The following is a 23,946-nucleotide window of genomic DNA, read 5'->3' as shown; positions in this document are numbered from 1 at the left end:
ACGGGTGGGGAAGAGACAGGGAAAGCTGCTCTACAGGGGAGGGGTCCATTTGGGAGCAAGAAAGAGTGAAGAAAAAGTAACCCCAAAGGTAGGTGGAAATCTATGTCTCTCATTAGTCATTTCATACCATCCTTCCTTGTCCACAAAGACCAACTTGGCTAGCAGGGAGCTACGTAAGATGTAAGGCTTTATCCTGGGGCAGCTAACTTATCAGAGGCAGAAAGCAGCAACTTGAATTTTAAAAATTATTTATTATTTGGTTCATTAAAGCATTTGATGTTCTGATCTAGGTTTGAGAAAGAGTTTTGGGAATTACACAACTCCAGCGCACACCTGAAACAAGGAGGCCCATATACCTAGAGCAGGGGTTCTTAACCTGTTTTGTTTCATGGGCCCTTGTGCCAGTCAGGTGAAATGAATACTACTGTAATTCATTTATTGCATATATTCATAAGAGAAGGAAATGCTAGATTTCATTTAGAGGTCAGAAAAAATAAAGATAGTAAGTTGATTTTCTTTTTTCAATTCAAGCTCATGCACCCCCCGAAATCTCTCCATGAACCCCCGGACCCCTGATTAAAAATCCCTGACCTAGAGGCTGGGGAAAGAGCCCCAGGCAAAAATTAACTTCAGCCTCAGGGAAAAGGCAGCATTCTAAAGACTCAATGGGCAGAGCAGCCTCCGAAACCATTGTTCTAAGGATGGGGCGGTCTTCGCAGCTTCTCTGTACTGTGCTATGCCCTGTCTTTTCCCCTGCCTCTTTGGTTCCTAACAATGATCTTTCTCAAGTCGTCAGCAATCAAACCTTGAAACCAAGGGTCCACATGTTTGTCTTCAAGGGAAAACAGGAAGAAGGGAGCTGGGAGAACCATCCCAAGGAACAGAGGCAATGATGGTAACCACTAGAGGAAAAAGAGAAGCAGCCCAAGCCTCTGGGGCCTTTGGCAAAGAATAAGGCAGAAATGAGGTGTGGGTTTAGGCCTCAGAAGGGTTCCTGTAGAGCTGAATGAAAAAAATGTCAAGGCTAGATTCCAAAACATCAGGCTTTATGCTTACGTACCTAAAGTTCCTAAAATGTTACTGATTCATGTAAAATGCACTGTTCTAAAAATCAGTTTTCTAAGCATCTTTTAGGTGACAGTACTTGATAAGAGCCTGCCTCCTGTGTTGACAGTGATGACCTAAACATCCCCTAGGTGGAGCTGTTGTCTTCTTGGCGAAACTGTGAGGATGGCCAATTTAATCATTTCCAGAGCATCTATTTAATCAGGTCATTCTCTAGGTTCTGTGGGCACACAGAGGTGAACTGAGTCCAGCCTGTGTCCTTAAGGAGCTCACAAATGAGTAGGAAAGCCAGTGCATGCCTGCACACACCCCACCCAATCTCGCCAGCCCATCCCTGAAGGCATCCTAGGGCAGGGACACAGTCTGCTCTGGGGCCTCACTCTTGCCACGCCGTCTCCATCTGTAAAACGGGGAATAGTCCCACCTACTTTAGGATGAAACCACTCACCCAGCGCCCAGCAGAGGCACGCCCCTGCATTTCCACCATCCTTACCAGGTCCTTAAGACTAGCGGCACACCTGGCAGTGCTCAGCGATGAGTGGGAGCATCACACGGCCAGAATGTCCACAGAGCTGCTAAGTGTGTGGGACTGATGGAGTGGGAGTGGGAGGAGATGAAGGTCAGCACAGCGAACCTGAGGGGGTAGGAATGCTGGTCTCCAGGCCAGGGCCTGGGGACGAGAGGAAGCTGAGAGGAGCTGGGCCTGGTAGAGCTCTGCGGGGGGAGTGGTACTGTTCTGGTTTCTCCCTGCTGTGTGGCCAGCATTAACCCTCACCCCAAGACTCCAGTGGGTAAAAGGCCTTTACCTTATGACTCAGGGCTCTGCCTCTTGGGGAGGAGGAAGTGCCTTCTAATCTGTTCACAGCCATCAACTGGTCATGGATAACCTACTAGGCACTGCTCCGGCCAGGACAAACGTGGGGGTATAATCCATAGGTCTTCCCCCCCAAAGTTTTGCAGCTTTACAATGATTGCTCCAGGGCACTGAGGGAGATAAGAGGACTCTGGGAGGTGAAATTCTGGTTGTCTCTTCAAGAGCCGAGGTAAAAAGGTCAAGAAATTCATGAAGGTGAAGATCTAAACAAAAAGGGAGGTGGCTATGGAACAGTTAGGGAGCACCGAAAGTGGGTTTGGGACAAGAAGACATGTCAAGGTAAGGGACACTATGCTAAGTTACGTCCCACAGATGTTCCTCCTGAAGGAGTGGGCACTGCTTGATGCCGATTACAGGAAACATCCTTTCCACGGAGTAACCCTGGCCTGTCCCCTTCCTACAGGTCTCGAAATCTAAGCCCTTAGCAGACTTCAGCAGGGGGTTACAGAAAAGAAACGGTCATGCTCCCTGCCAGGTGCCAGGCCCACCACATCGTCTCACCGTTCTCGGAGGAACGTGCAGCAGGCGTCTTTGATGCTCTGCAACTGCAGAAAACTCGCCCCCATGAGCAATGACTGCACGTTTTGCTGGTCGATGGCAAGGTGGCCATTGTAGGCAAAGTTGATCAGAGCCTCCAGGGCACTAGAGGAAAGAGGAAATGCCATGAAACCCTGGAGATGGGGCTGTGCCCACAGGAGACTCAGGCCCGAACTGAGTGGGCATCACTGAGTGGGGAGATCAGAGGGACCTGCTCTAAAATACACCTGCAATTCTATCTGAATGGAACAACCACTTCATCCCAGCCAAACACTCCTGCCTCTTCTGTTGTTCTTGTTGCCCAAATAATTTTGCTATGTAACATTCTAAAAAGAAAAAGCACTCACCCAAAAGTTCACTATTTAATGAGTCTATGGCAGTCGTTTTCCTAGGTTCCTTTTCAGAACCTGTTTGCCTGCACACATACTGAATGGATATAATCATACAGTACTTATCAAGTCTTTCCATGTTGCTACAATGCCAGTGTTTATTGTTTACAGTGGCTGTTATATAGTTGTGTTTGGTTTTTTTCAGGAGGTACCGGGGACTGAACCCAGGACCTTGTACATGGGAAGCAGGTGCTCAACCTCTGAGCTACACCCACTTCTCCCACAGTATTTCAACATGCAGATGTGCTATAATTTACTTCCTTTACTGGTAGGCAAAATAGCTGTTACCATCTTAGTGCCATATAAATAATGCTTTGGGATTATTATTTCCTTGGGATAAATTCTAGAATGAGATTTCAAACACTTTTTCTGGTTCCCAATTCAGTCAGTAAAAGCCAAATTCCCTCTCTAAGGCTGCACGTGGTCTGGCCCCTCTACATATTATCTCTGACCTCATTGCCTTTCACTCTTTCCTTCCCTCACTCTATTCCAACAGGCTGAATGCTGTCATGGCAAGGTCTTTGCCCTGGAGGCTCCCTCTGTTTGGAGGGCTCTTACCCCAGATAGCTCTCTCAGCCTTCCCTTCAGTTAAGGTCTCTGTTCAAATGCCACTTCATCAGAAAGCACTTCCCTGACCACCCTAAAATAGCAGAGACCCCCGGCCACTGCTCTGCTTTACTTTTCTCACATCTTCCAGAGAAGAGGAGGGTACTACTACCCTTGGAGGCTCACTTCTGTGTCTTTCTTCACAAGTCTTGCAGTGTCCACACACAGGGGCAGATCAGATACCACACTGTCTCCTAGCTCCCTTCTCCTCAGTTTTCACCCCCGTGAGAATAAGCAATGAATTAAGCAACAAATGACAGATTACTGTCTAAGAAGATAACCTTGGCCTTGAACTACTTGGGCTTCAATTTTCTGATCATCAAACAAACATAACATCTATTACTCTCTAGACCTGCATATCCAAGAGAGTAGTGACTAGTCCACATGTGGCTATTTAAAATTAAATTAAAAATTAATTAAAATAGAATAAAATTTAAAATTTCTCAGTTCCACTATCACATTTCGAATGCTCAATAGCCACATATGGCTAGTGGCTACCATTTTGGACAGTGCAAACAAAACATTTCCGTCATCACAGAAAGTTCTAATGGACAGCACTGTTCTAAACTTGAGAAGGTAGTGAATGAAGATACTTGGGAAATACTTTGTCAGCTGAATGGCTAGCACAGAAAAACACAGTGAATAATATATACCACCACCCTCACACTCAGCACCCAGTTTAAAAAAAAAATCTCGGGGAGCTGATGTAGCTCAAGTGGTTGAGCGCCTGCTTCCCATGTTTGAGGTCCCAGGTTCAATTCCCGGTACCTTCTAAAAACAAAACAAAACAAACAAATGAAAACACCAACTCTCACTGGGAGTAGATGTGGTTCAGTGGTTGAGTGCCTGCTTCCCACATGTGAGGTCCTCGGTTCAATCCCTACTACCTCCTAAAAAAATAAAAAACAAAACAAAACAAAACAAAAAAAACAAACATCTCAGACCCTAGCTCCTATCACAAGTGTTACTCTAATAGTAGAGTAAAAACAGCATTAAAACCCCTCCTTTTTTTTTTTAAAGATTTATTTATTTATTTATCCCACCCACCCTTCACTGTCTGCTCTCTGTGCCCATTTGCTGTGTGTTCTTCTGTGTCTGCTTGCATTCTCATTAAGCGGCTCTGGGAACCGATCCTGGGATCTTCCAGAGTGGGAAAGAGGCGATTGCTCTCTTAAGCCACCTCAGCTCCCTCTTCTGCTGTGTCTTATTTTCTCTCCTCTATGTCTCTTGTTGCATCATCTTGCTGCGCCAGCTCTCTGCGTCGGCTGGCTCTCCTGTGTAGGGTGGCATTCCTGCGCCGGGCGGCCCTCCCGTGCCAGGCGGCACTCCCATACAGGGTAGCATTCCTGTGCAAGCCAGCATTTTATGTGGGCCAGCTTGCCCTCACCAGGAGGCCCTATATGGTAGACGGGAGCCCAACTGATCGAGCCACATCGTTTCCCAAAACTTCTCCATTTTAACCCTGTCTCAGGCCACTGGCTGAGGTCCTAACTTGTCTACTAATCACGTACTCTGTGTGGCACTGTACTAGATACCATGTCCTGCTGCAGGCCCTCAGATGGCACCAAGCACAAAGCTGAAGGTGTGCCTGGATGGCAGCCTGTGAAACCTGCTGGAGGGATTGAATACCTTGGGTCCATTCCTTGCATTACAATCTCATCCTGCTTGCACTCCATCATGTCATTTGTAAACATAGCATGGAAGTATGGGATTGAGGCCGCTAAGACGATCCGGTGAGCACTGAATTTGTGGTCCCCAATCTGTGGGCAAAGTGAAATACAAAGTCAGATACTGAGGAATGCAAATACAAAAACCTGACCGACCTTCTGCACTTTAATCCTCTGCTCATCTTAGTGGCTCATCCATGGTGACTCCAAAGTGTTTTAAATTCAACATACTTAGCTACAGTAGAAGAATGTAAATCATGCAGTTTAATGAGGTATTAAAATGGTTAATATAAATCTGAAAGCTTCAAGCCATGGTTTTTATGTCTATGACAGTCTTCAGTGCACATCTCTCAATGCCCCCACCAACTCAGATATCTGATTCTATTAACAGTATATTCCAATACCAGTTTTACAAAAAGCAGATGGAATACACATAAAAAACTGTCCAAGAATTTTGGGGCTCCTAAAAATACGTTCCCCACGGAGAGTCAATACATAGTTCCAGGAAAAAAAGAGAAACCATGCCAGACTCAAATAGGGGGTGCACATGGGGACCAAGGATGGAGCAAGCAGTGTGGTCAAATGCAGGGGCCCTTGTGCAACAAGTAGGCTGTGGTAGGTGAAAAGGAGCCCAGAATTCTTCTCTGGAAAATCACCCCGGCAGCAGCAGCAGCAGGTGCCATGCACTAGCTGGAGCTTTGCCCCTGGCTTTCATGGTGACACAGGCAGACTCTTCCTCTCCAATTTGTATCATATCCTTATCGCCACACCCTTACCCTGACATGTTCCACAAAGTGTTTTCCAACTATCTGCCAAAAGGATGTTCCCATTTATAGCTCCAAGCTATATAAACATTTCCACTTAAGAACTTTCCATTCTTTGAAAGAGCTAAACTATTTTTTTCCCTTTCCCTAGGTTCTATACTAGCAAAATGGCAGTGTTTCTCCCTACCTTATATTTGTCTCTTCAACTCCATGTTTACTTAAGGATTCTAGCTTGGGTTTTGTCACTATGTCCTCTTTTTCACTGAACTTCAGGTTTAGTATCTGTATACAGTCCTTCAAGATCTCTCTCTCTCTCTCTCACACACACACACACACACACACACACATTATTTTCCAAACACCAAGGATCCTTACAGGATTCCAATTCTATTAGATTCCTGCCTCCTGGTATTCACACCCTGTGAGTTCCCTCCCACAAAGCATCAGGGTTGGTCTGTGTGACCACTAGAATACAGAAGTGATGGTATGTCACTTTTGAGGCCAGATTATGAAAGGCCCCGAGACTTCCTCTTATTCCCTTTCCTGGACCACTCACTTGCTCTGGGGGAAGCCAGATTCCATGTGACAAGGAGCTGAGGCCTCCTCCTACAGCCACAGGGGTGAGCTCAGAAGCTCCCTTCAGAGGCCTGCAGTCCTGAGTGACAGCTGGACTGCAACCTCTTAAGAGACCCTGAGCAAGATCCACCCAGCTAACCTGCTTGTGAATTCCTGAGCCACAGAAACTATGAGATTATATCTATTTATTGTTTTAAGCCACTACATTTGGGGGCAATTTATTGTGCAGGAAAAGATAACTATTACAATGCCAATATAATTCTTATTATGGACTTTCCCCTGCCACTCCTTCACACACTACTTCACTTACTCTCCACATCTTTCCAATATAATTATGCCAATTATTGGTTAAATCAATACTTAGGGTTCCTTTAAGTCTATGTGAATATTATTCATAGCCAAACTATGTTGTATATTATGATTACATTTCCTTTATACAATTTTCATTTTCCCTGGACGTAATAAAAAAGTATAAAACTCTTTTTAAGGGAAGCGGACTTGGCCCAGTGTTTAGGGCATCCGTCTACCACGTGGGAGGTCTGTGGTTCAATCCCGGGGCCTCCTTGACCCGTGTGGTGTTGGCCCACGCAAGTGTTGATGGGTGCAAGGAGTGCCCTGCCATGCAGGGGTGTCCCCTGTGTAGGGGAGCCCCACACGCAAGGAGTGTGCCCCATAAGGAAAGCCGCCCAGTGTGAAAGAAAGTGCAGCCTGCCTAAGAATGGCGCTGCCCACACAGAGAGCTGACACAACAAGATGAGGCAACAAAAAGAAACACAGATTCCCGTGCCGCTGACAACAACAGAAGAAGACAAAGACGACACAGCAAACAGACACAAAGAACAGACAACTGGGGCGGGGGGAGAAGGGGAAATAAATAAATAAATCTTAAAAAACAAACAAACTCTTTTTAACATGTTCAATCAGGTACTCTATCAGTTGTTTGTTTCTTGAGACATCGCACTGGAACTCTCTCTTCCTGGGAATTCCCTTTAACTCATCTATATTGGAACCCGTTTCCTGGATTCCATTAAGTCCTCTTTTTAATTTATTCCCTTGTTCTGGTAGAAAATACTCCCAGTAGATCTTCCTAAGAAAGGGTGCATGCACAATATGAAAATGTGTTTACTACCCTCACACTTGGATGAAGTTTAGGGGGATGTGAAATTCTAAGTTGCAAATTTTTTTTCTATCAGAATCTTGAAGGGAGCACTCCCTTACCTTCCAGTTTGTTGCTTTTGAGAAATCTAATGCCATTTTGAATACCAACCCTTCGAATGTGACTGGTGTTTTCTCTCTAGAAGCTTTTAGGACTTTCTCTTTATTCTTGGAGTTCTAAAATTTCACTGTGTTGGGCCTTGGTGCTGGTTTTCTTTCATTTATTGTGGTGGGCACGCAGGTACTTCCTCATCCATGGACATTATTTCAGTTCTGGGAAAATTGTTTTGTACCATTTACTTGATCATTTCCTTCCCTATGGTTTTCTCTTTTTCCTCTTCATGAATTTCTATTGGTCAAGTACTGGACTTTCTGGGATGATCCGCTAATTTTCTTAACTGTTCTTCCCTATTTTCCATCTCTCTTGTGTTCTAACTTCTGAGAAATTTCTTCAACTCCATCTTTCAGCCTTTTTATGTTGTCCTTTTATATGTTGACTATCTTATTTCTAACAACCAAAAGATCATTCATGTTTTCTGAAGTACCTTTAAAAAAAAATCTAGTTAATCTTTTCATGAATGCAGTGATCTCTTAAGATACTATATAGTTGTTTTTCTTTTTAACATACATAGATCACAGTATAGTTTTTTAAAAAAACATTTTCTCTTTTTCCTTTTACTGTGCCTTCTAGGTTCTTTTCTTCTCCATTTGTTTTGCTTTCAGTCTTTTATGGTAGTCCACAACATAAAATAAGATAACATACTTTGTTACCTGTTCATACTTAAGAGAGAAGTACTTTTAAAAGCTGCTTGAAAGCTTTGAATGTGTATTAGGCTTGCTGACTTGTGGACTTCGTGTCAGGGTAATCAGGAAAGGATCTGACATTTTATTGAGACCCAAAAAGAAGACAATCTCTTTTGGACTTTATCAGAGAAGGACCTTCCAATCTTTTGCATGGGAATGCCTGGATGCAGATATTCTGGAAACCAGGTGAGGGAGTGAGATGGTCCTACCATTCACTACTTAGAACTTTGTCTTAAAATCCTTATTTTTGGTTTTGTGCCCTACTCCACTCCTTTGTCTATGCTTGGTGTGCCTGAATTGAGCCTCTGGCGAATATCTCAGACTAAAACTCTTGTCTTTTAAGACTGGGGTAGAGGTGATGGAGGCATCAAATTGCTTTTCACAGAGACTTTGAACTTATCTTTCTGTTTTCTGTATTTGGTATCTCCCTTTCCGGAGCTATTCTAGGGCTCTGCAATACAAATCTTCTTTTTCTTAGTTTATCCCCTTAACAGGCATTTAGTTTTCTATTCCTTTGGCCTGCTAAATCTGTCACATATTCTTTCTGGTTTCAACATTTCACTGATATCTCATTTGTAGATATCTCATTGCCCATTTCACTATCATTTTTAATAGGATTACAGGAAGCAATGGAGGTAAAGTGTGTGTTGTATGTGCTGAGTTTAACTATTAGGCATTTATTTTTCATCTAGAAAATAAACAGAAGACAGAAGCAAACTGTGAATACATCAACAGAGTGACCTGGTTTCCTAAAAAAAGCTTAGCTAACAAGAAGCTAGGCCTACCCTGGGATATGAGCCAGAATACATTTGTGTGCTATGTCCCATGTTCAGGGAATGATGACAAATTTGATCTTGTTTAGAAAAGAGAGACCCAAATGAAAGGGTCTAGAGCCTACAACTTACATGCTTAAAGCCTAGTTTGTTTGCAAAAGATAATTTAGGGAGGACAAGGTAGTTATCCTCAAATCCTCAAGGAGCTATCACATGGAGGAGGGCAGAACTAGAAATTATAGGTAAACTGTAATTTTAGTTAGTGGCAAAAAATGAAAGCTTACCATAACACCTAAGAACATTTGAAGGGGGAGAGTCCTGAACTGGTTCTAAAATTATCAAGTGACTACTTAAGGAGCCTCCAATCCTACAATCCTATGATACTACACTTTTATGAAAAGCTTTTTAAAATCCAAATAGTCTCATCTTCTCAGTTAAAGATATTACTTTTAAAAGATATGATGATCATTTAATCAGCCCCTTTTATATGCCATGGACTGTGCTAAGTAACACTTCCTTATTTCAATCCGCAGAGCAACCCTCTGTAAGAGGTACCTGCCATGAATTCCATTTTATTGATGAGGAAACCAAGATTTAGAAATTAAGTAGCTAGTCCAAAGTCAAATTGCCAGTGGAGTTTGAGAGGAACTCTCCTCTTCCTGGCTTGAGTTCTCAGCCAACTGAGAAACTTTAAAAATCTACACCAGTGATAAAATTGCATGGAACTAAATGCACACATACAAATATATAAACACATAAGTGAGCATCAATAAGATGGGGGAAATCTGAATAAGACTGGGGGATTATATCAATATCCTGTTGGTAGTATTTTACTAAATTTTGCAAGATGTCACATTGTGGGAAAATGGGAAAAGGGCACATAGGATCTCTCTGTATTATTTCTTACAATTCATGTGAATCTACAATTATCCCAAAATAAAAAGTTTCATTAAAAAAAGACAAATAGGAAGTCAAAATATTCTTCTATTACTGTAAAAACTAATATTGTAAACTGTGGCTTATGTAGAAGAGCAAGTGGGTTCCCTATTTTTAACTCCAGAATTATATGGGCTCATGTAAAGGCTATTTTCTCCATCAATCTGCAATTAACCTGCAGTTACCTCAAATCTCCTCTTTCCCTCACCCTTAATATGGCAAAGAAATGTGAATTTGAGCAACAGGGATTTAGACAAAGTCACTAGTAAGAAACATAAACTGGTTCAACAGAAAATTTAAGGCTGTTTGGCATACATCCCTACCTTTACTTGCACTTTCTATTCAGCTGCATTTAAAAAAACTTTTAAAATCATAAAGCATTACCAATGAAATCGAGTCAGACAGTAAGTTTAAAGTAATAGGAAGAGCCAAGTACAAAGTCTAGGACAGAACAGAGGAAAAGAAATGACTCTATGTTGTCCAACAACCACTGAATTGAAAAGAGCTAAGCTCACGGACAGAAGGGAAAGCCGCAGAGGCCTCTCCAGGTACGCGGCACCCACCTTGTGCTTGCACCCACACCAGCACGTAGCCGGCACACTCATCAGCACCAGCCCCTGAACCACTGTGAGATGAGATGACCTGTAATTAATGAATAGAGTCTACAAAACAAATGAGGAGCCATCATAGGACTTGCGAAGTACACAGCTCACTCACGAATTTGATTCTAAGAAAAAGAATCAATTTAAAAGGAAAAGCCCAACACATTTTCCCTAAAACTATAGCAAAGACTAGGCACTCAAGACACTTGGCTTCTACAGAGTGGACATACAGAACCTCTTTCTAATCAGGGGCTCTGCATAACATGACCTGAATATTGAGACTGAAGAACTTATGTTTACCTATAGGGTTTCCTCTATACTGCTTTTATAATTAAGCCCCTGTAATTTTAATACCTGTTAATATCTTTGGTCAGAAAATTAAGAGGTCATGGAGGTACACAAAGTGGAGGGGGACTGGGGTCTAAAAGTCAATGTGTAATTTAAATGCACACACTGCAACTCCAATATACTTGGTTATTAAAATCATGAACATATTGTTCTTTTTTTTAATTAAAAATTTTTTTTAAAAACCTATGTTTATCAATGCTCCTCCCCCCAAATGGCTCCCTCATCTGTCTGCTCATTGTCTGCTTGCTGTGTCTGCTCATTGTCTTTGCTCACTGTGTCTGCTCATTGTGCCAGCTCGTTGCATTTGCTTGTCTGCTTTAGGAGGCACCAGAAACCGAACCCGGGACCTCCCTACTGGGAAGTGGGCGCCCAACTGCTTGAGGCTCATCTGCTCCCCATATCGTTCCTTTGATAAATGTTAAAATCAAGGTGGCCAATTGGATTCAAGTACAAACATGAAAAAAAAGGGCTGTGACATGAGGTTGGAGAAGGAGACAGGACTCTCAAGAATTCTGCATTTTACTTTGCGTGTCAGGAAACCAGGGAACAGTACAACATGAGGGTTTCCATGTTGACCGGCCACTCTGTGCAGGTAGAGCAGAAACTGGGAGGGCAGAAGTGCTGTGAAGAGGCTACTCAGGGACCAACTGCTGGGCCCAGAGAAGAGAAGTGAAGGGCTCAGCCTGGAAAGTAGTGGGCAGGGAAAAAAAGAGCAGACTTACGAAAGGTGCAGAACTTGGAATCGCTAAGACTTGGTAACCGACTAGATATGGGGGTGAGGGAAAGAAGGTGTTATGATGACTCCCAGGTTTCTGGCTGGTGCGACTTGGTGTGTGGAGGTGCTATTCCCTTAGGTCAGGAGTGATGGAGGAAAGAAGTGTCATCCTGTGCAGGCCAAGCTGATGCTGCTGCAACCCTGGGTCTTGTTTGGACAGATGGACTTGTACTGGGCTGGCCACCACTGCGATGTGACTCAAGGGCACATTTGCAAACTTGACAAAGAAAGGTGCTCCATAATGGCACATGGACAAATGACTAGCATTTTCTGAGAGGAGGCCTCAGAACTGCAATTTTGATCTCATTAAATTAAGTGATATATAGTACATTTGAAAACACCTAGCATAGTGTCAGACTCAATACAGGTTTTTGTTGCACCCAGCGGAAAGCACCAGCCATGAAAGATTAACATACAAATGAATGAAAGCATCACAATTTCAGTCTTTGAAGAGAGAGCCCTGGTCCAGAGAGTAGAACTCTGAGCGCTGCTCTATCATGTAGACAGCAAGCTGCCCAATTTTCCCATGCCTCAGGTTTCCAGGTTGGAATACAGGATTATTATTTATGGGGGAGAAGTAAGGAATATAGTTAAAAATTTTTGAGATTCTCAAGAGAAGCACTATAAACACTAGTAAGCATCATCATACACAAACTCTCTGTTAGATGATACTAAAAAGTACAGTACAGCTTTAAAGGTCAAAATACTTGCCAGTATTGTCACCCTGTGCCCATCCCAAGGGAGACCAAAGAGCACTAGTCACACGGTCCATACCAACAGCACCTAACAGTGTAGGCCAGCTGTCCTTTTTGCATGGCCAAGGCAAATCTCTTCCCTCACTCTCTGAGCCTCAATTTCTTCATCTGTAAAATAAGGGGATTTAACTAGATTAGTTTTCCCAAAAGGGGTAGTTGTATTAATGGTAGCCTGCCATGAATTCAGTAAAGCTTTTCTTTTTCTTTTTTTATTTTTTATTTTTTTAAAGATTTATTTATTTATTTAATTTCCCCCCCCTCCCCTGGTTGTCTGTTCTTGGTGTCTATTTGCTGCGTCTTGTTTCTTTGTCCGCTTCTGTTGTCGTCAGCGGCACGGGAAGTGTGGGCGGCGCCATTCCTGGGCAGGCTGCTCTTTCTTTTCACGCTGGGCGGCTTTTCCTCACGAGCGCACTCCTTGCGCGTGGGGCTCCCCCACGCGGGGGACACCCTTGCGTGGCACGGCACTCCTTGCGCGCATCAGCACTGCGCATGGCCAGCTCCACACGGGTCAAGGAGGCCCGGGGTTTGAACCGCGGACCTCCCATATGGTAGACGGACGCCCTAACCACTGGGCCAAAGTCCGTTTCCCAAGCTTTTCTTTTTAATCACACATTTGAAACGCAATTGTACACACATGTGAAAGATATAACTTATCCAGTCTACAGACTGGTACACACTTGAATTTGAGGGTCCTTTATAGTAGGTGCAGAATTCCTTCAGCCTAGGAATCTGCGCGTCAGAGATACTCTGAGGTCCTTCTGGTTAGCGCAGTCTAAGACGATGACTAAATCATGAGCACCTTATCATTCATCCATCTTGGCTTGTTTTTTAGCATGTGTAGTTGTGTTTTTTCAACTTCTCATTTTATTTCATTTTGTTTGCTTTAGTCAGTTTGGATTGAGTTGCTGTCATCCACCTTAGCTTTGACTTGCTTTCACAAACACACAGACGCACACACACACACAGCAACCAGAAATTTTCTTTCTAGGAAAGACCAGGAAGCTTTCCTGCTCTGGTGGTATCTTTGGATCAGCAGCGACAGCAGAGCATGACACCACAAAGTCTGTTCCCGATTCCAGGCAGGTGGGGCACAATGTTCAACGAGCTGCTTATTTATTCAACCAGGAAAAACAGCAGAGCAAAACCTGTGTTGGAAGTAACCTGATACAGGAGTCCAAATAAAGCAAAAGATATACCTAGAATAGAGTTCTCTTGATGGAAAACACTTTGATACTATTGTTCCTTCTTTTGAAGAGTTCACAATTAACATAAAAAAATAAATAACTGAACAGTTAGGTGCGCAGCCTTTCAAAGAATACCCTTGGATCAGTGGGGCTAAAACTACATTTTCAGGCAGTCACAAGAGATACTGAAAATGCATGAAAAACAGTAATGCATAATTTTACTGAGGTACAAAATTGAACTGTACGGTCTCTGAAGCTAGTGTGCAAGAATGAGTCTATAAAATGGAGAAGACCCTTTAGGAGAGAAAGTTGATAACTGTCAACTCTTTTAAGAGACAGCATAGCATGGTGGGTAAGAACAGAAGAACAGGCTCTCTGTAGCCAATCTGCCTGGGTCCAAATCTAGATTCTGCCATTTAGCTGCATGACCCTGTGCTAGTTATTTAACCTCTCTGTGTCCCAATTTACACCTATACAATAAGAAATAAAGTACCTCCCTCCTGGGATTACTGTGTGGATTAAATTAGCTAACATCTGTAAGGCATTTAAAACAGTTCATGACACGTATTAAGTGTTATCTAAGTGTTTGTGAAATAAATAAAATGAATACCCTCAAATTTCCTAGAAGTTATTTTAAAATTTTTCAAGAAAGGGTTTGTAAACTATGGTCTGTAGGCCAAATCTGACCTGATTCCTGCTTTTATACAGCCTGTGAGCTAAGAGCAGTTTCTTCATTTTCAAACATTGGGAAGAAAAATCAAAGGAAGACTAGTTTGACAGTTTGAGATTATTTATGAATTTCAAAACTAGAAAGATGTTTGTAAACTAATTTATTCTTCTGGGTGTGATGCCCTTTGATTGTATTAGATTCAGCTGAAATGTCTTTGATTAAATTATCTGTTAAGATTCAGGCTTTTGGGAAGCAGATGTAGCTCAAGTGGTTGAGTACCTGCTTCCCATGTACGAGACCCTGGGTTCAGTCCCCAGTACCTCCTAAAAAAATAAAATAAAATAAAATAAAGATTAGGGCTTTGATTTGACCACATCAGTAAGGCATGACTCAGGTTGAGTGCCCAACTCCTTGGTGGGCTGATATAAATGGATATTCACTCAAGAAGACACCAGGGAAGAGGAGAGAACTCTGTCATTTTTGATCCTGGGGCCCCAGAGAGAGACGAGCCATTCACCTGCTAGTTTGCAACTTAGAGGGAGGAGCCCAGAGAGATAAACCTTATGCCAGCCTACTGAGACAGGGAAGAAGCTGGGCCCACAGAGCCTTAGGGGAAGAGGAAGCAGGAAGGAGAGCCCAGGGAGAGATCAGAAACCATCTTGCTTCAACAGGTGGCACTGACTTTGGTGAGAAAGGAACCTTGAGGTGAACTCTTTAGGGCCTTGTAACTGTAAGCTTTTACCCCAAGTAAACACCCTTTATAAAAGCCAGATTTTAAAAAATACAGATTTTTGGTATTTTGCATCAGCACCCTTTTGGCAGACTAATACAACTAGAATTTCAGGACAAATGAAAATTACATGAAATTCCAATTTCTGTACCCATATATAAACTTTTATTGGAAATCAGCCATGCCCATACAAACAATTTCAAAGTTGAGTAGCTGCAAGTGCGACTGCTGGCCCACAAAACCAAAAAATATTTACTATCTGGCCCTTCACAGAAAAAGTTTGCTAATCTCTGCTCCAGAGACACAGGGAACAAATATTTAAGAAGAGAGACGTGAACACATTCTCTAGACAGGAGAAGATGCCAATCATTTATCAAAGACCCCCCCAGCCCACATCACAACTGATGTTCTGCCGGTATTCATGGACTCCCCCTGCTGACTCTGTATGAACTGTCCACACTTTGAGGAGTTCAACACTGGGATAAACTGCTATCTTATACAAAATGCTTGCTCCTTTTTAGAAGCTGAACTTGAAATGGAGGAATTCACACTGGAGCCACAAATGGCCTGGGTAGGCCTGCCACCACCAATGCTCTTTTCTGTTAACTTCAGTTTCTTAATCAGAGTTACCCAATGACTCTTCCTCCTCCATGGGGTTTAAATGCTAATTAGCACCAGCAAATAATGCAGCTTTGTCCATCAGAAATGGAGGAAGTGGACTGCACAGAGATGCCTTGAAGTATGTGCCTTCCTACCTCCAGTATCAACCAGTCCACCACCTTATTCAGCAACCACCAAGCACAAAGCCAGCTCTGCCCCAGCCCTCCACCTCCTCCCCTGCCCCTGCCCACCAAAATCTTACTCAGGTGTTACACAGGAAAGGTATTCCATGTTTAGGAAGTGAAGTCTCAGTCTAAAGTGCTGTACTTGATTTTTTCCTACTACAGTGGTTTTCAAACTCCTTGAGGGTAATAAGTGTCTTATACAACCACTAAACAGCCCAGTAATTATTCACTGAAATTAAAAATACTCATTCTGTATTTTTCATCAATTGTTAAAAAAAAAAAAGTTATCCTAATTGACAGAAACCAGACACAAAGTACTGCATATAGTTTGACTCCATTTATATAAATTGTGACTATAAATAAACTTATAGAGATGGAATTAGATTAGTGGATATGTATGGCAGGGGAAGGACAGAGGGATTAAGAGATGACTGCTAAGGAGTAGGAGGCTTTTCTTTTTGGAGTAATGAAAATGCTCTATTATTGATTGCAGAGATGAAGGCACAACTCTGTGATTATACCAAAAGCCACTGACTGTACACTTCAGATGGATTATGTAGTATGTGAATACATCTCAATAAAACTACTTTAAAAATTAAATAAAAAAATAACCCTGTGACATTAAAAAAACAACATGAAACCACTGTCCTCTGATAATCTGAGAAAATTCAGCAGTAACAGCCCAGAAAATCTACAATTCCCTGTGAAAATAAATTACCCCATAGGAAAAATGGAAGTTTCATTAAAAGTTATAGTCAAAATGGACTGCAGGGTTTTTCAGTTAAATTCTGTAATTTTCTATTCATTCCCTACAAGTTTTTCTTACATATATAAATAGGTACAGTAAATCCTCAAATACTTAAAACACTTAAGGGCTGATATAAAAATATCTATTATTACCATCATCTATTAATCAATGATTATCTAGCTATAGCTCTATAATATAGATACAATTATTAACCATCTATAAATTAATGATGTTATACTAATACATTGACTATTATTTATCTATAATATCATTACTATGATGGCTTATTAGTGAACTATTTTAGGTTACCTGAAGGTTAACAAAAAACTCTTTGGTTTTAACACTTGTCAACAAAAAACTTTCTAAAACATAAGACCAGCTAAAGACTTCATCTCACACTGGCTCTGTCCAGCACTCCTCACCTTCTTCTGGGAACTTGCTATTTTCATTCTGATCACACTATACAACACATGACCCAAGCTATACCACTCAGATCCTTCTTTATGGTTTTTCAAATTAGAAAGAAGAGGGAGTCTTTCCAGGGTAGCATGGGAGTAGAGAGAAAGAATCTTGGTGGCATTTTAGACCCCCAGGCTCAGCAACAACCCAGTCCTTCCCCTAGCCTGATTACATGTGCCAATAAATGACTGGTCTTGCTGAGGCTAGTTCTGCTGTTAAGAACCAGAGTCCAGAGAAAGCCCAGGAGGAATTCAGAGAAGGCAGCCCCTTCCTTTCTGGCCTTATAGATGTGCTATATCTAAAGGTGGCTTTGGCTCTGATTGGGCTCTTGTGCCAAGGCCCCACTCTGCTCATCAGTGAGGTCGTAAAGGACCTCACCTATAAAAAAGGAAGAATAAACAATGTGCTGACTGCGACCAGGGCAGGTATCAAAGGCATACAGCAAACACCATCTTTCCTTGACTAGGAACACTGTGGGGCACACAGCAATGTGTGAGTGTGTACAGAAATAGCCACAGATAGCTGCTGCATGGACGATTCATTTGTTGAATTCCTCGCAGTGTTTTTCTAGAAAGTTACCATTGTTGTAGAGAGGGACCAGCCCCCTCACCCCCACCAATTCCCCATTGTAACTCTGCGGGGTATGTGAACTGCTCAGGTCACAGCGGTAGGAATAAGGGTAACTTAGTGGCTCTTCTGTAAGTGTGGACAGTAGATTCTGAAGAAATGTTACCCTTCTCCACAGCCCCCATTCCCTCACCACAGAGACACCCTGAAGTTCAGGATCCCACTGCTAACAGCAACGAGAGATGCCTAAATCTCCCAAACTTAACTTTTCTCTACCTGTCTTAATTTAGGCTCTATCCATCTCCTGCTCAGAGTACTGAGAATTTCTTTCTCTTCCGAAGTCCCTCCATCTCCAGTGTCTCCGCACAGAGATACCCGACCTAGCCACATCACTTCTCTGCTTTAATCCCCTGGGGACATTTGTCAACAGATACCAGAATTTGACTCTTTGACCCAATAATTCTCCCTCTAGGACTGATACCGAAACCTACAAACAGGTATGTACTAGGTAGGATATTCACTGCAACACTGTCTGAAATTAAACAAACTATACAACAACCGATGTCCACCAATAGGGAAACAGTGAAATAAGCTATGGTTATATCCATATAATGAAAAACCATGAAAAGATGAAAAAGATGAGAAGGTATCCAAGATACATTAAAAAGCAAATGAAGGGAAAAGACTGTGGCTCTATCAGCTGGGCTCCTGCCTAACACATGGGAGGCCCTGGGTTTCCGTCCCAGGGCCTCCTTGTGAAGGCAGGCTCACCCACACACTGTGGAGTGCCGCCCGGCCTGCAGGTGCCGCGGAGAGCCGACTCAGCAAGGTGACACAACAAAAAGAGGGAGACAAGCAAGAACACAGAGGAGCGCGCAGTGAATGGACACAGAAAGCAGACAGCAAGCAAGCCACAAGGGGGAAGGGGAAATAAAATAAATAAAATACAGACACAGAAGAATACACAACGAACGGACACAGAGAACAGACAGCACGCAAAAAAAAAAAAAAAAAAAGCCACAAGGGGGGATAAAAGTTTTTAAAAAAGCAAGTGTGGATCCCATTGATATAAATAAATTCTTTCATCCAATAAATATTTAAGTCTCTACCATTTGCCAGAGAAAGAAAGAGTAATAGAACAAGGACAGAAGGAGGAAGAAAGGGATAGAATATGAACCAATGATGTTTTAGAAGGATATTTAATAAACTGTACCTATGTGTTCTAGAAAGTGCAGTGAGTGTCTTTCTAAACCATTTGGATTTTTTAAATCATGAGCATTTATTTTTAAAACTAAGAAACAAAACTCAGAGACTTTAAAAACAACTTACTTGGCACGTAATGTTCCCTATAACGTTCCCTCTTCTCTCCTGCCACCCACCACCCCTCCCTCTGGGTTCCCATGCACCTAAAAACAGAAACACTTCCTTCCTGGCCCCAGTCACACTATGGTCCTCTACAGGTGGAACCCATGCTTCCAGCAAATGCTATTCTAATCTGCTGTGACTTTTGCTCTTTTCACTGTCAGTTACTACTTTGCTACTCCAAACTTCAGTTTCATTCTTCTCAAATTTTCAACTGGAATCCACTAGGTGAAGAGGTAAGGAGAGCAGGAAGGCAGCTGATACAACTAGGAATGTATGAAAATAAGGGCTTGAAGTAGAGCAATGGGAATGAAAAAGAGTAGAAGCAGAAATGATTCTGGTGGTTGACTGGCTGCTCCAGTAAACAGGCAGGTTGACACTGTCCCTTTCACACTATACTCATGAGCAATGTCAGGACTCATCATTTGCTTAACCAACATGAGAGTGGGAAAAAAAGACACAAAGTTAGGAATGAAAAAGATATGAATACAGACCATGAGGGCATTAATAAGAGAATCCTGTGAAAAATGTTATGAAAATAAACTGAAAAACATATAAAATAGAAAATTCTTAGAAAAATATAACAATACTCAAATGGACTTTAAAAAATAGTTTTGAGTAGTCTTCCCACAAAGAAAACCAAAGTAAGACAAATTTGTAGGGAAATCTACCTGACTTGAATAGATCATCTAAATCTTATATGAATATTTTCATAGAATAAAAATGAGGGAATATTTCCCAACTAATTATATGAGGTCAGAGTAACCGTGATATCAAAAACAGACAAAAAAAAGGATGAGAAAGATTTACAGGCTAATATCACGATACAAACAAACAAAAATTTGGCAAACCACACCCTGCAATGTATTAAAACAAAAACAAAAACCTGTCATGACCATATTGAGTTTGTGCCAAGAGGACTAGAGGGGTTTACTATTAGTAAATCTATCAATAATGCCATTCTCTACATTGACGGATTAAAGCAGAAAAAGCATATGACCACAATAGATGGATAAGAAGTATTTGATAAAATTTAATACCCATTAATGAATAATAAAAATTAAAAGAAAATTAGGAATAAAATTAGAATTTCTTTAATTTGATTGAAGTTACCAAAAACTTCCAGCAAAAGTGCTTTTTAAAAGGTAAAATAATATGAGCATTTCTTTTAAAATCAGGAACAAGACAAGCAGGTCCACCCTCACCACTTTACTCAACACCATATAAAGATGCCAGTGCACTCTTGCTCTCTCGCCTTGGCCCTGTCCCAGTGCTGGTCCATGTGCCTGTTCTGCCTTCTGTGCCCTGCTCTCACCGTTTTTCCCCTGCATGGATCAACATGTAAGTAAAACCTGGGAATTTATAAGCTATGATGGGGAACTGCAGTCTGTAAATCAGCCTGCTTTATCACTTTTCAGCCCTTTTCTCTCTGGGACCCATGATCTGTTATTTTCTCCCATGTCTCTTGCCTCCCTTCTTTAATAAATTACTGGCCTAACTCACCTGACAGTGCACTTGAGGTTCATTTCTGCAGCATAGCCAAGAACCTCAACAAAACCTGGCTATGCCCTGAGGACAAGGATGAGGATGAGGACGAGAACGAGGACAAGAAGGGCCACCACCTGGGATGCCAGAGGCCAGGAAAGAAGAGCTGGACTCTCCCCTGGAGCCTGTAGAAGGCAGTGTGACCCTGGATTTTCAGCCCACTGACACCAGTTTCTTACCAGTGCCTCCAGAACTCTGCGAGAGTAAGGTTGGGTTATTTTAGGTAAAGCAAAACAAAGCAGAACAAAACCAAATCAAAAGAACTTGGAAATGTAAAATGGCACAACCACTTCGCACAAGGCTCTAGGAGTTTCTTCTAAAACTAAATATCACCCAGCCTACAATCAGCAATCCCATTCCTTGCTCCTTAGCAAGAGAGTGGAAGACGTGTCCACAAAAAAGCCTGTCCACAAATGTTCATGGCAGCTTAGTCAGAATTGCACCAAACTGGAAACGGCCCTGGTTTCCACCAGGAGGAGAAGGGTAAATCCATCATGGCCGTATGTTCCTACTTTGCATTATACTTAATTTAAAAAAGGAATGAATGAAGGCATGGCTGAACCTCAAACTCTTCGCTGATGAAAGAAGCAGGCCTGGAAGAAGTACACCTAATTCCAGTTTCGAGCAGATCTAGAATAGGTGAAGGCAAATCCACTGTGGGAATTACCAGGTCCAGTTTCCCTGGGGAAGAGTGGGGAGGGGAGGGGCAGGGGCTGGGGCACTGCCAGGGGTGGCAGGTTGTGTGCCTCCACTGGGTCTGGTTACATAGGCATATGTGGCTGTAAAACTCAGGATGAGCTCTCAAGGTTTGTACATTCCTCTGTACATTTTATATGAAAAACTGTAAGTAATGAACTCAGTTAATGATAGGCTGAAGTGTTTAGGGAGACGGCCTTATATCTATAATTTACTTTAAAATACACTAATAAGTAGAATGAAGGGAGGGAGAGAGGGAGGGAGTAAAGAGGGGGCAGGAGAAGGGAGGAAGGGAGGGAGAGGGATAAAGGGAGAGAGGGAAGGAAGAAAGGGGACAAGAGAAGGGAGAGAGAGGAAGGGATAGAGGGAGGAAGGAAAGGGGGCAGGAGAAGGGAGAGAGGGAGGGAGAGAGGGAGTAAGGGAAAGGGAGGGAGAGGCAGCAGAGAGTGGTGAGGCAAGGAGAACAAACCCTTGGTGCTCCATCCTGGGGGGTAGGAATGTGGGTACCCCTGAAACATTTAACTGTGCTTGAAAACCTTTATAATAAAACAAAACTCACCATACACACACACAAAAGATGACAGTACAAGAGGGCAAGACAAAGGAAAGATTTATAAGGATTTGAAATTTCCAGATTATGTAATTGATCTATGGGTAAATTTTAGAATAAAAGTTGTATCAAAGTGCCTAGATAAGATCAACACACGAAATTCATTTCTATTTCCATACATTTGTATTTCCATACAGCTACAAGTTAGAAAATATAAATTTTTAAAAGGTATTATTTACAATGGCAACAAATGAATGAGGTACCTATGAATCAAATAAAATGTGCCAAACCTCTACAGAACAAAACCTATAATAAAATGCCATTGAGAGATATTAAAGTGGATCTAAATTAATGAAGAGATATCTTACATAGAAAGACACAATATTGTAAAGATATCAATAATCCCCAAACTGATCCATAGATTCAATGCAATCCCAAGAGGTTTTTTAAAAAGTCTGACAAGTGAATTCTAAAATTTATGTAGTTTAGCAAAGGGTTAAGAATAGATAAGACACTTCTGAAAAGAAAAAAAAAAAGTAGATAGATTTGCCCTGTCAGATGTCAAGATTTATTATAAAGCAATCAAAAATAGGAAAGTGGGGAAACGGACTTTGGCCCAGTGGTTAGGGCGTCCATCTACCATATGGGAGGTCCGCGGTTCAAACCCCGGGCCTCCTTGACCCGTGTGGAGCTGGCCATGCGCAGCGCTGATGTGCGCAAGGAGTGCCGTGCCACCCAAGGGTGTCCCCCGCGTGGGGGAGCCCCACGCGCAAGGAGTGCGCCTGTGAGGAAAGCCGCCCAGCGTGAAAAGAAAGAGCAGCCTGCCCAGGAATGGCGCCGCCCACACTTCCCGTGCCGCTGACGACAACAGAAGCGGACAAAGAAACAAGACGCAGCAAATAGACACCGAGAAGAGACAACCAGGTGAGGGGGGGAAATTAAATAAATAAATAAATCTTTAAAAAAAAAAAAATAGGAAAGTGGGAAGTGGGGAAGTGGATATGGCTCAAACAGTTGAGTGCCCGCCTACCACATAGGAGGTCCTGGGTTCAGTTCCCAGTGTCTCCCTAAAAGATGAGCAAGACAGCAAGCTGGCATGGTGGGCTGGCATGGTGAGCTGACGCAACAAGGAGACACAATGAGAAGACACAGAGAGAAAAACAAGTAGAGAGTGGAAGTGGTTCAAGCAGTTGGGCACCTCCATCCCACATGGGAGGTCCTGGGTTTGGTTCCTGGTACCTCTTTAAAAAAAAAACAAAAAAAGAACAGATACACAGAGCAGACAGTGAGCTCAAGACAATGAGTGTGTTGGGGGAAATAAATAAATCTTTAAAAAAAAGAAAGTTTGGTATCAAAACACTGAAACATACTAACCAACTGAAAAGAACAGGGTGTTCCGAAACATACCCCATTTATATTTAAACCTGATAAATAACAGGATGGAATTACAGATAACATGGAAAAGAATGTCTACTTAATAAATGGTGCCTGGACAACCGGCTATCCATATGGGAAAAAATTAAACTGAATCCCTGCCTCAGACTGTACATAAGTATCAATCCCAGGAAGAGTAAAGCCTTAAGTGTTAAAGGCAAAATTTTAAAACTTTTAGAAGAAAATATATGATCTTTTTGGCCTTGTGATGGGGATTTCTTAAATAAGACTTCAGAAAGCATTAACTAAAAAGAAAAGACTGATATATTTGACTATAGTAAAACTAAGAACTTCTGTCCACCGAAACACCATGAAGGAAAAGGCTATAACGCAGAAAGAAGCTATCTCCAACGCATAATCCCAACAAATTATTAGTATCCAGAACATATCAAAAACTCCAAAACATCAATATGGAAATACAAATGAAATTTTATATATTGATCTTATCTAGCCACTTTGGTACAAGTGAGTTTAAGACTTTAGTGAAATACCTAAGAATAGATTTGTCACAGAGCTAAAACAGAATGGCCAAACAAAGAAAAAGATGCTCAATCTCAGTAGTAAAAGGGAAACATTATTTAAAACCACAG

The 23,946-nt window shown here is 42.1% G+C and overlaps 1 protein-coding gene across 5 annotated transcripts in view; it reads right to left on the bottom strand.

Moving 5' to 3' along the window:
* Positions 1-23,946, bottom strand: part of KLHL18 (kelch like family member 18) — a 69,956-nt gene that overhangs the window by 23,310 nt on the left and 22,700 nt on the right. For all 5 annotated transcript variants that reach the window (XM_004449728.3, XM_004449730.4, XM_071212028.1 and 2 more), the window contains 2 exons: positions 5,101-5,231; positions 2,441-2,581 (listed from right to left, as the gene is read on the bottom strand). In XM_004449728.3, coding sequence (XP_004449785.1) covers positions 2,441-2,581; positions 5,101-5,231 — 272 coding nt within the window. The remainder of the gene's footprint in view (positions 1-2,440; positions 2,582-5,100; positions 5,232-23,946) is intronic.

The sequence above is a fragment of the Dasypus novemcinctus genome, chromosome 26 (genome assembly GCF_030445035.2).
Source record: "Dasypus novemcinctus isolate mDasNov1 chromosome 26, mDasNov1.1.hap2, whole genome shotgun sequence".
Lineage (NCBI taxonomy): Eukaryota > Metazoa > Chordata > Mammalia > Cingulata > Dasypodidae > Dasypus > Dasypus novemcinctus.
The sequence above is the reverse complement of the archived record's forward strand: the minus strand, read 5'-3'. Positions and strand labels throughout refer to the sequence as shown.